The sequence below is a fragment of the Panthera leo genome, chromosome B4 (assembly GCF_018350215.1).
Source record: "Panthera leo isolate Ple1 chromosome B4, P.leo_Ple1_pat1.1, whole genome shotgun sequence".
NCBI classification, from domain to species: Eukaryota; Metazoa; Chordata; class Mammalia; order Carnivora; family Felidae; genus Panthera; species Panthera leo.
In genome coordinates, this window is record NC_056685.1 from 109,825,285 (window position 1) to 109,838,406 (window position 13,122).

The 13,122-nt window shown below is 35.0% G+C and overlaps 1 protein-coding gene across 2 annotated transcripts in view; it reads right to left on the bottom strand.

The window, feature by feature from the left end:
* CEP290 (centrosomal protein 290) overlaps positions 1 to 13,122 on the bottom strand; it is a 92,450-nt gene that overhangs the window by 62,549 nt on the left and 16,779 nt on the right. Inside the window, exons 4-11 of one of the 2 annotated variants that reach the window (XM_042947304.1) lie at positions 9,910 to 10,082; positions 9,064 to 9,226; positions 7,503 to 7,603; positions 7,344 to 7,431; positions 5,993 to 6,105; positions 4,720 to 4,812; positions 4,363 to 4,447; positions 3,668 to 3,807 (exon numbers count right to left, since the gene is read on the bottom strand). In XM_042947304.1, the coding sequence (XP_042803238.1) occupies positions 3,668 to 3,807; positions 4,363 to 4,447; positions 4,720 to 4,812; positions 5,993 to 6,105; positions 7,344 to 7,431; positions 7,503 to 7,603; positions 9,064 to 9,226; positions 9,910 to 10,082 (956 nt within the window). The remainder of the gene's footprint in view (positions 1 to 3,667; positions 3,808 to 4,362; positions 4,448 to 4,719; positions 4,813 to 5,992; positions 6,106 to 7,343; positions 7,432 to 7,502; positions 7,604 to 9,063; positions 9,227 to 9,909; positions 10,083 to 13,122) is intronic. The other variant, XM_042947303.1, reaches the window with a different exon arrangement.

The following is a 13,122-nucleotide window of genomic DNA, read 5'->3' on the forward strand; positions in this document are numbered from 1 at the left end:
AATGGCACACATAAATTTACATATACCCCATACACATCTATACAGTACATACATATAAATATATTTGCATTTTAAAGAAACTAGGGGCGCCTGGGTGGCTGAGTTGGTTAAGCATCTGACTCTTGATTTCGGCTCAGGTCATGATCTCACAATTCAGGATAAATTTGAGATAAATAAACTTAAAAAAATAAAAATAAAAAAATAAACTATACATAACAAAACTGCTAATTGCAAAGTAAAGCTTCACAAAGGAAGGCAGAAGACAAGGAAGGTTAAGATGAGTAAAACCAAGTGCAATCTCCTGCTCAGGAGGGTGATCCAGAGTTTAACTTGCGGCAGTAGTTTTATAAAAGCAAGCCTTTATCCCAAGGAGATCAGAGAAGGCCTTACAGAAATAAGTTAATACTAATTCAAAAGTTATACTAGGAAGACAGAAGTAGGTGCAAGGAGGTATTGTGACAGACGACAAGGTAGTCTAGTTAACTGTCTTGCTGACAAATAGCACCATGTTGTACATGGCCTCTTAGTAAAATGAGGTCAAAATAGATGGTAATTAGAGGCACTGAAGAATATCCTGTGGCTATAGAAAGTGACATAAAGTACATAATGCAGAGATATCTAACATATCACTGATTCTGAAGATTTCTTACAGCAGGTAAGGTCATGTGAATTGCACAGAGGGCATACCAATCAGAAAAAAGAATGACAACCCAGGATAGAAGCAGATGAAATCTCTGGAAGTAGGGGTCCTGAGAAGACCAGAAGCTGCCAACTGAGATAGACGAAATTAGGATTTCCTGGGCTATTTGTTCTGTTTGTATTTGGTTACTAAGTAGAGCTTCCCTCAGAAAACAGTTTGATCTTAGGGGCGCCTGGGTGGCTCACTCAGTTGAGCGTCCAACTCTTGATTTCAGCTCAGGTCACAATCTGGGGGTTTGTGAATTCAAGGTCTGAAATGGACTCTGCACTGGCAGAGGAATTCTGTCCTAATCCCTCTCTCTCTGCCCCTCCCCTGCTCGAACACTTTCATTCTCTCTAAAAATAAGTAAATAAACATTAAAAAGATCATGACCTAAGCTGAAATTAAGAGTTGGACACTTAATCAAATGAAACACCCAGACGCCCCTTAAATATTAAGAATTTAAAATGTGTATTTTATTCAAGTTTATGTAACACTCATTAATACCGTAGAATTCTCCAATCTCTACATAGTAAATATAAATAGTTTATTATTTGATAGCTAACATTCCTGTAGCAATGTGTAAGCACTGGAATATTTAAAATATTCTTACTACATTCTATTATACTTCTAAGTTTGTGGTATAAGGTCCTAAAAGACCCATGCTTAACAAGTTAATACAAAAAACAACTATTTAAAGGTTCTGGAGATAAAACTTGGAAGACAGAACCAATGAAAAGTGAATATTCCTTTTGTGGGGGGGAAGGGGATGGTGTGGGGTGGGCAGGCTTCGTTGTAGTGACCTGTGATCTTTCTGGCTGAGAACACCAGAGATGGAGCCCAAAGTCATAGGAAAGTGAGATGGGAATTCCAGAAAGAAAATAACCAGCCAAAGGGAACTCCAAATTCTGTTTAAAAAGTCTCACAAGGGGCGCCTGGGTGGCGCAGTCGGTTAAGCGTCCGACTTCAGCCAGGTCACGATCTCGCGCGGTCCGTGAGTTCGAGCCCCGCATCAGGCTCTGGGCTGATGGCTCGGAGCCTGGAGCCTGTTTCCGATTCTGTGTCTCCCTCTCTCTCTGCCCCTCCCCCATTCATGCTCTGTCTCTCTCTGTCCCAAAAATAAATAAAAAACGTTGAAAAAAAAAATTAAAAAAAAAAAAAAAAAAAAAAAAAAGTCTCACAAGTCTCAGGCTGATGTTTGAAACAAAAATGGAGATGATAGAGGAAAATATCAGTGACCTTTGACCTTGGCCACAGCAACTTCTTACTCAACAGGTCTCTGGAGGCAAGGGAAGCAAAAGCAAAAATGAACTATTGGGCCTCATCAAGGTAAAAAGCTTCTACACAGCGAAGGAAACAATCAGCAAAACTAAACAGCAACCAACGGAATGGGAGAAGATATTTGCAAATGACATGTCATATAAAAGGTTAGTATCCAAAATCCAAAGAGTTAGTTACCAAACTCAACACCCAAAAACAAATTCTTCACCCCAGTAAAGAAATGGGCAAAAGACATAAAGAGACACTTTTCCAAAGAAGACATCCAGATGGCTAACAGACACATGAAAAAATGTTCAATATCACTCATTAGGGAAATACATATTAAAATCACAATGAGATACCACCTCACACCAGTCAGAATGGCTAAAATTAACAACTCAGGCAATAATAGACGCTGGTGAGGATGCGGAGAAAGAGGATCTCTTTGCACTGCTGGTGGGAATGCAAACAGGTGCAGCCACTCTGCACAACAGTATGCCAGGTTCCTCAAAAAATTAAAAATAGAACTACCCTACAGCCCAGCACTACTAGATATATATCCAAGGGATACAGGTGTGCTGTTTTGAAGGGGCACATGCACCCCAATGTTTATAGCAGCACTACTGACAATAGCCAAAGTATGGAAAGAGCCCAAATGTCCATCGATGGATGAATGGATAAAGAAGATGTGGTGTGTATATATATGTGTGTATGTATGTATATATATACACATATATACATATATATGTGTATATATATACATACATACACACATATATATGTATATATACATACATACATATACACACAATGGAGTATTACTCAGCAATCAAAAAGAATGGAATCTTGCCATTTGCAAACAATGTAGATGGAACTAAAGGGTATTATGCTAAGTGAAATAAGTCAGAGAAAAACAAATACCGTATGACTTCACTAGTGCAATTAAAGATATAAAACAGATGAACATAAGGGAAGGAGGACAAAAATAATATAAAAACAGGGAGAGGGACAAAATATATAAGAGACTCTTAAATACAAAGAACAAACTGAGGGTTGCTGAAGGGGCTGCGGGAGAGGGGGATGGGCTAAATGGGTAAGGGGCATTAAAGAAGACACCTGTTGGAATGAGTACTGGGTGTTATACATAGGGAATGAATCACTGGAATCTACTCCTGAAATCATTTTTGCACTATATGCTAACTAACTGGGATGTAAATTAAAAGTAAATAAGTAAATAAATTTTTAAAAAAAGATACATAGCAATCACCCAATCAGGAGAAGATACATAATTAGAAGAAAAAATGAACAAAGCCTCAAAAACCTATGAGACAATATCAAAAGGTCTAATGTGTCACTGGAGTCCCAGAGACAATGCGGCAGAAAAAATATTGTAGAAATAAAGTGGAAAACTTTCCAATTGTGACAAATGGCATAAGTAAACAGATTCAAGAAGCTCAGCAAACCCCAAACATACACATACATACATAGATGTATGTGCACACTCACATACCTACCCACATACCAAGGCACATTATAGTAAAACTAGTGAAAACCAAATAAAAGAGGAAATTTTCAAAGCAACCTGAGAAAAACCACATGTAACAAACAGGAGAATAATGACTCTAATGACCATAAATATCTCATCATAAACCATGAAGACCGGAGAACAGTGGAACAACATCTTAAAAATACGAAACAACAAAACAAAACTAACATGAAAAAACTTACGTTAACTAGTCTTTCAAGACTAGGAATAATTAGAGATGTTTCCCCTTTAACATCAGGATCTTTCTGCATTTCTTTAATAGCTTGCAATATTTCTTTCATACCTTCTTCCAGTTGCTTATTTTCTTCAACTAATTCTTTTACTAAAAGGACATATTTTTCTCATTCAGTGACTACCTTCTTCACAATTTATGCTATTCTATACAAATAACAAATATTTCATATACAGAAAAAATACCCATTTGGAAATACAAATGTAAATAAATGTAAAAACTTTTTTAACTAAAATCCAATGTGTGAATAGTTGAGTTAAATGATATACCTTATTAAATTACATGCACATATATATAAATATATACATATTTATATTTCATAGTTGAAAGAAAGAAATCATGAACATACTTTGCCTTCACTTTATTAATAATCTTTTAAATTTGTTTTTCTCACTTAACTTTTATTGGACAACAAAAAAACTGACTTATTTGTCATTACAAAAAATCCAGATTAATAACTTTCTCTGACAACGAATAGAGCAAGGCAAACCAAACAGATGAATGAGACAGAAGTCTATGTATTATGGAGACAATAAAGGTTAAAAACAGACTAGAAAACAGAGAATGTATTAAAATCCTTTTAGATCCATGGTTTTCAGTATAGGATAAATAAGTACCGAAAAATAAGAGATAATAGTAACTCACATTTATTCTGAAATTTGGTTATTACTGTTCTACCTCTTTCTAAATCTCTTTCCTTTTCAATTAGTTCTCTTGAAAGAAATTCATTCTGTAAAGAACATAAAGAATAAAATTTATTTATTTATTTTTTTTACAAACTATCCCAATAGTTTATAGTTTCCAAGTTAAGAAAATTTGATCAGCTGAGGTGTAACACACAAGAAACAAGCTATAGAAACCTAGCAGCAGTAATAAAAATAAAATCTGAAAGGTAAAACAGATGGTGATCCCCGCCCCTACAACAAAAGGGAGAAAAATATAATGGAAGTTTTTGTCTTTAGTACCACAATCTACTCTTTTAATGGTCTGTCTTTATACTACCTGTTCTGTCTGGCTTCTATGACGTTCAAGCTCTATTTCTGCATTTCTATTCTGTGCTTCCTTGATCAATAAATCCTGTGCTAGCACTTCATTCTAAAGAAATAATAAATTAGGCAAGTCAATGATTTCATATCAAATTTACTGCATTTTTAGATTTTTTAAAAACGAATGTGTGTGTAAATTAGTGTTACATGCAAACAAAAAATTCTTATTATAATTATTATTTTATAGAACTTTGTTAGAGAAGCCATTAAAAAGGCATTAATAAAAAAATGATCCCAGGAATGTAATTTGGAGGAAAGCTCACCTGAGATCTAAGAAATACTAGTTCTCTCTGTAGCTGTTCTATAAGATTTTCAAGTGGATCTATCTGAGGTGATTTTGATTGTGCAGTAATAGGCACAGGATCTGGAAGATTAACTTCAAGTTCACTTTTCAAAACCTCTGTCTGTAAAGGTACTTCACTCTTTCTTATACCTTCTTTCAAACTGGTATCAGCATATTTTATCTGGGTATGAACCTGTTCATCTTCTGCTGTTGCTACTTGTGATTTTTCCATGTCAGCCCTATTATCATGAATTTGTTCACAAACTATCACAGATTTTTGCCTAAGTGATAACTTCTCCATCAAGTCGGAAGCTGTTGATAGGGCTTGTAAAGATGAACCGTTTTGTGTGAAACTAGTTTTCTCAAGAACCTGATGGCTTCTAGACACATTCTTCATGGAGTTGTCAGAAAGAGTATAAGTAGTCATCTATTTCTTCATGGCTCTTCCTACTAAAGGTAATGACTAATGATTCTAGATTTCTTAAAGATTGTAGACATGGTGCTTTAAAAATCTCCTTTATTGTAATAATTTCTGGAGGTGAATTATTATCTTTTACTTGTATGGATGAAGAATGTTTAGTTAAAGAGACCAAAGGATCCACTTCACTTTCTACACTATGTTGAATTTCAGATAACATTCTTGATAATGATCCTATGGTGACATTCTCTTCTGGCCCATTCTGATATAACTGTGGAATACTGAATGAAGGTCTCCTATGCAGCAGCTCTATTTCATCTGAACTCATAATCTATATTCAGAGTAAATAAGGTCTCATTAATCTTTGGATTAACAGGTTATTTAAATTTTAAAAAGTTTCATTTTATTTTTTATTTAACAACTACAAAAAGATGCAATGTCCAAAATAAAATATGGGAGGCAGAAATGAAAGCACTGATAACATTTTTCTTCGTTCTCTTTGCCATAACAACACTTTATACTGTTTACCTTTAATTGTGTTTCACTTATATTTTTGAGGCTTGCAAAATCAAATTTCCTTTCTCCTACTCTATTTTCTTGAGAAAAGTTTTCAGTTAGGTTTAGGTCCTCAATGGTTAATCCTACACATAAAAGAATTAACAAATTAGAAACATAAAAGAGTTCTCCATTATTCTAATCCTTTAATTCTTAAAAAGTAAAATCAAGTTCTAACTCAAACAAAAGAATTATTTCCAAAATCCTTGATCCACATGTAGCCTATACCACTTTCTAATCTAGCTTATTTCTTTTAATTCTTCTTTTTAAGTTTATTTATTTTGTGAGAGAGTGTGTGCCAGTGGGGAAGGGGCAGAGAGAGAGGCAGAGAGAATCCCAAGCAGTCCCTAAGCTGTCAGTGCAGAGCTCAAGAACTGTGGGACTCTATCTCAAGAGCTGTGTGATCATGACCTGAGCCAAGATCAAGAGTCAGACCCTTAACCAACTCCGCCACCCAGGCACCCCACAGCTCACTTTTAATATTAATAATATGAGAAACTAATATGACTTTTAGCTTCTCTATCATTCTTTACCTATTCTATATTAAAGTGTTTGTTAATAACTACTAAAATAGTTTAATGACATATAAAATAGCTAAGAACCATGAATGAGTAAGCTAGTTAATATGTTAATAAATTATGGAGTTTTTCCTTTTAGAAATTTTTTGATATAGAGACCATGATGCTAAAAAAATCGAAACAAACCAAAACCAAACCAAACCAACCAATGAAAAAACCCTCTGTTATTCAGACACTTGTGGACTTGGGTGAAGTTAAAAAAAAATTCCTTCCCTATGGTCTGAAAAAAAGGCAATGCAATGGCTATTAGAAAACTAAACCAATTATTCTCCTGATACCAAGTAAGATAAAAAAGTTAATTTTTATTCAATAAAACATTACTTAAAAAGAATAATCTGCAAAAAGTTTTCACTGCATTGCTCTTAAGGAAAGGAAAAAATATTAACAGCCACATATATTAATGTAGAAATTACTAAATTCTATCATTATTGATCACAATGTATTGGAATTGCCTAGAAATTAACAGACCAACTGTGAAGTTTTCAAAAGTTGATGATTCTAAAGTTTTCTTTTCACTTATTTTCTGTTTATTTATTTTTCTGTTTTTACCTGTTTCAGATTTAGGATAGAAACCAATGATACTCAAATACTTCTCATCAGGCCATTATTTCATTTCATTTATTAAACTTGTAGAAGACCCATGTTAATATTTCTAAAATACAGAAGATTTCAGCTCCTGACAATTCATTTTCCAATGATTCTTTTAAAGATTTGGAATATATCTGCAAATATAGATTTGGATATACCTGAAGTTGCAGCTCTTTTTCCTCTTTCTTGAGCCATTTGGCGAATTTTTTTTTTCAGATCAAGTCGTTCTTCCTCTAGACTTTCAATCTACAAAGTACAAATTATTAGTATTTCTTTTTAGTTCAACCAGAAAATAACTAACTGACCATCACACTTGCCTCTTTCAAAAGAATCTGGTTTTCAGCTCTGTACTGCTGTTGCTTTAAGCTTTTGCTATTTCTAAATTCAGTTAAATCAATCATTGTCTTCGGTTCAAGGCCTAAAATAGAAAGCAATACAATTAAAACCTTATCAACAATCAAATGAACTATAAAAACTTCATATAGCAATTGGTTATCATCAAGCAAATGATTATCACTTATTTAGCCAGTATCACTAGAGAATGGGGTACTTTTTGTGCAAGAATTTCCAGATATTTGAACTATAACCTTACAAGTCAATATTTTATCACAATTATTAATGGAAATCCTGACAATATATTTCAGGATCAGTCTTCTTCTCCACGTTAGGTTATCATGAAAGTCCTAGAATGTGTTAATTCAGAACAAAAGCTTTGGAATAAAACAGAGTTGCACTCAATTCTCACTGTCAATTATTAACTAAGTTGTAGGAATAATACTGTATTTATTTTTTCAGCTTGTTGTCAAGGGTATAAAAAATTAACCCATATAACATACTTAGTCCAATGCCTGGCACACAGTAGTCATTATTAATATCAATATAAATTACATTATCATTACTAGTCTGATGTCCCCAGCGTGCCTAACTTTCTATTACTGAGTAGACATGAAGATCATCTCAAGCAGTATAAACCAAGATTTGGAGGCTTTCAAATACAGACAATCTGGTGTTTGTGACAGCTGTCCAATTGGCTCAGTCATCTTTAGCGACCTCTAGTTTAAAGTTGGCTGTGATCTGAAGCTGATCAGAAGGCTAACCTGGGGTACTGGCATGATTCTGGGTCGTACTTACATACATTTTACAAATAAATCATCTTTATAAATATTTACTTTTCCTTCCTCTAGAGAATAGTTTTCGCAGATGATCATTTTAACTCTAAGAAAGCATTAACTAGGATTTACCAAGTATAATGAAATCAATATTTCGGTTTTTATTTTCATTTCAAAGTAGCAATTTAGATTGCACTGTCATAATTTAACATTCAAATGAAAAATACTCATTAATGAACTATTTACTGAAATCAATAAACTTCCAAGCCAAATTTACCAATTACTTCTTAGAATCAATAGTAACCTTAAAATACTAGACCAAAGTAAAAATTAAGCAGCATAAATATAAAAGTCAAGTACTTAACCAGTACTTCTAAATGTCCTCATGAATTTACCTGAACAAGAGCACTTTGCAAACTAACATGGGTCATACAGATGGGGGGTGGTTAACTTCTAACGTGTGGTATTAACTTAGTAGACTTTCAGTTTTTAAACAAGCAATTATTAATGAAGAGATCCAGAATGAATAAAACCCTGCTCCAGGTCTGACCACCCACCATCCCAACCCCATTTAATCCTCAACCCCACTTCAATCAGAGCAGCTCCACTTCTGTATTAAATATTTTTAGAGGATTGATTTGGGAAAAGAAAAAAAAAAAACAAACAACACTCACCTATTTTAAAGTAATACTGAATAAACAAGAAGGAAAACAAAAAAATGACTTGACAATTAGGGTTGATCAAACTATGGACTTAAAAGATGACTCACCCACGCGCTCCCTAAGTGCCTCATTTTCATCGAGGAAATCATTGATCTTCAACTCAAGTTTATTGATTTCCTTCGTCAATACTTCAATCTCTCGATCTCTTATTTTAATCTGGTTTTTACAATTCTTTATTTCAATAACAGCATCTTCTAAACCATATATTCCCTGAAAAATATCCAATCTAATTTAAGTATAACATGGTTTATTTGAATAAATTATCAAATTCATGAATTTATTTTCTTATTAAGTCTAAGCGGAAGTACACATATATGTAAGATTTGTGTCATTAAATGCTTTTTATTGTTCTTTCAAAAACCAAATCCAGCAATAATGATGGAAAATGGAACAGCTGAAACTTCCCAGTATAGCATCCTAATAACAAAGTGACTCAGAAAATGACATATAAAACACATAACAAAATGTAGGAAAGGAATAATAAATCAGTGATACTATTAGAATACGTAAGCCATTAAATGCCTGTTTTAGTGGTAATTAGATTTAAAAATACCAAAAGTACAGAGTAAGCACTGTGTGTCGGCACAGTAGGCAGCAAAACTGTCCCTGAAATAACTTTTATCAAATAAACCAATGGTGTCACATCTAGACAAGAAAACTAAACTTGCTGCCTCACCAAAGTTGCTTATCAGAGCAAAATGTTTTGATCAAATGATGAGAAAACAGTTCTCTTGCTGAAAAGTAAATGCTACTCAAAAGTTTGAGTAAGAGAACCTTGAACACAAAGCACTTCTGAAGGCTTTTAAAGGAACACAGTATACAGCATAGAACAGTCTCACTGTAAGTGGCAAGAATATTGTAAGCTCCTTGATGGACAAGATAAAAATACATACCGATTCATAATCTTTTAATCGCTTTAGAGTCTCAACTAGTTCTTTATCCTTTTCCCTAGCATCAGCCTCAGCCAGTTCAGCTGTTCTCTCAGCCTCTTTAGTTTTCTCTTCTAACATTTGAACCTTTGACTGAATTTTCATATAATGAGTCTGTTGGGAAAGAGTTGAAGCACCTACAGGGGGAAAAAAAAAATTCATGAATTAATAGAATTGAATTGACTACTTCTTCCTTTAAATCCTTGATTCCAATACGGGAAGCAGGAAAAGAGTTGTGTCACTAAAGAAAATCCCTTTAATATTAATTTATAATTTTATATCTTTAAAATAAAATTTGTTTTTATTTTCATGATAAAACAAGTTAAAAAGTTCAATAAAATCTTAGCTGAAAGGTTATGGATCATAAAAGACTGTAAAACACTGTTTTCAAAGAATGATCACTGTGGCAAAAACCATGAGCTATCTGTTCCTACTGTTGAACCTTTGTCCACTGCCTTAGAGCTTTGCAATTTTAGTTAGACACACAGCCATTTGAAATACAGACTAAATTTCCCCTTATACCCCAACAGCTAGATGTGGTTGTGTGACTAACGGGATACAAGTAAACAAGCCATATGTGTATTTCAGGAACTGTTTTTAAAGGAGACAACTGAATGCCTCTTTCTTCCTTCCTGCTATCTGGAATATGGTATTAAGTCTGGAACTCAAACACTCAGAACATGAAATGGATACTACACGTTAAGATAGGCAGAACAACAAGTAACACGGCACCTGATACCCTATATTTGAAGAGGTATCATACCAACCCCAAACTAGTTGCTTCAACTTTGTTTACATCATGGAAGAATATATTTCTGTCCTGTTTAAAACACTATTACATTTGATTTTTTTCTGCCACTTGCAGCTAAACTTCATAGCTACAAAATCTCCACCTAGATTTCCTTACCAAACTGTTGCTTGAGGTTGCTTGAGGTAAATATCGTATTCCTATGATCAACACAAATCATTCTTATCCATGAGCACCCACTGATTTGGAGCACATACTTAAAAGTAGGTGGTAATGGATTCGTGTGGGAGATCACGTATGTTTATAAGAAACGAGCCCTCCTCTCTGGAGTAAAAAGCCTAGATGGAGAATGTAACAGAGCCTGACTCCTCCCAGTATCTATTCTTCCTTCTTCCACATGGCTCTCCACAACATATTTACCTGACTAACCTTCAGTGTGTGTCATATGCCTCCTGCCCTGCCTCCTCTACCTTGCAGTTTGGGATATGGATAGGAGGGGAAAGGTCCATCTTGGATGAAACAGATGAGGGCAATACCCTGGACTGCCTAATTCTACATCATTACACAAGGAGAAAAATAAACTTCTGTCTTGATTTTGCTACCATTTACCAAATCTCTATTTCTAATAACTAAACCTAATGCTGGCCAATGAAAACCTCGGTCAATTTACAAATTCACTTCAGGTATACAGTATACATTAGTAGACACACCTTCTGTGACTTTAGGGGTCATATGACTGTGGACTGACTGAAATGTCATTAGATAAGACCTGTTTCTTATTTGATAGCAGAGATCAACTGCCTCTTTTTCTCCTGGTGGCTGGAATATGCAAAACCCATGGTATCAATCACCCTTTTAAAGCAGTTTAAACTACTGTCAAAGTATAATTCTGATAAATACATAATACACACACACATAGAAATAAGTGTAACAAATGGGCTTTGTTGTTGGCTCAACAATCATATTACATTTCCCTAGTCTGTTCACTCTTCCAGATAGCCATTATATACCTTCTCTTTTCTTCTCTCCTCAAACTGCTAACACATCTTCCCCAATCCTAACTTGCCTGAGAAAAGAGAAGCAATCAATACAGTTCCACCTGTTCCCACCATCAGGTCATCTACACAGTTACCTGCTTCTGTATCTACACACTCCACCTTCCTTTCTGTTATTATGGATGAGTTCTCTGTGATCCTAAGACCAACTACCCCCACTGGAACGCTAGCTCCCATCCCAATGTCTTCGCAAGGATATTGCTCCAGAAGTTCTCTCTCTGTCCTGCTTCATCAATGCATCAATTTTTTTTTCTTTAGTGGATCTTTCCTTTAACCTAGAAGCATGATTGTTTCTTCCATTTTAAGAAGAAAAAACACTTTTCCTCATGCAAGTTACTACTCCATTTTTCTCCTTCCCTTCATACAAAGTCTTCAAAAGAGTTTCCATACTGTTTTATTTCATCTCTACCTACTTTCTCTTAAACCAAAAATGACCACTGCTAAATCCACTAGTCAATTTTCAGTGCTCCTCATGACTTATCCGCAGCATTGGATATAGCTCTAAACACGGTTGCTTACTCTCTTCCTTGCTGACTTTCCTCATGTGGTTTTCAGGACTCCACACATTCCTGATTTTCCCCTATCTCTAAGCCTCCTTCGGTTGCTCCCTTTCATCTCCCTAGCCTCTAAGTAAAAGCATCCTCGGGCTCAATCTTTGTTATTTTTCTTAACATTTGTTCCTTTGATGATTTCAGCCAGCTTCCTGACTCCAACTACCATTTTTACACATATGGTTCCCAAATTTATATGTTGAGCCTGAGACTGTTGTCCTCCATCTCGACTTCTATAAATACAAGTGCCTATTTAATACTTTCAGTCGGATGTCTGATAAGCATCTCAAACTTAACATGTCCTATTTAACTAAGTACCTGATCATTTCTGAACCTGCTGGAAACCCAGCCCTAAACAGGTTTGCCTACTTCTGTCCTTAACACCCCTATGGTCTATTGCAGATACAGCATGGATCAAATTATATCATTCCCATCTTCAGAAACTTTCTTTGGTGCTTCTTCTCACTTAAAATAAAAGCCAAAGTCCTTATAGTGAACTGTAAGTCCCCATATGACATGGTCCCTGGTTACCTCTGATTTCATCACCTATTACCCCACTTGCCCACTGGTCCAGCCACAAAGGCTTCTTTGTTGTTCTTCAACATGCTAGGTACACTCCTGCTTCAGTGCCTTTACACTCATTCCCATTGTTTAGGGATATCTGCCTGGATTACTACCTCACTTGGTGTGTTTGTTCAAGTATCTCCTCAATGAGGCTTTTGCCTCACTTTCTAAATTACAACATACAGGGGCACCTGGGTGGATCAGTGTGTTGAGCCTCCAACTCCCAGGGTCATGGGATCGAGCCCCATGTAGTTCTTCA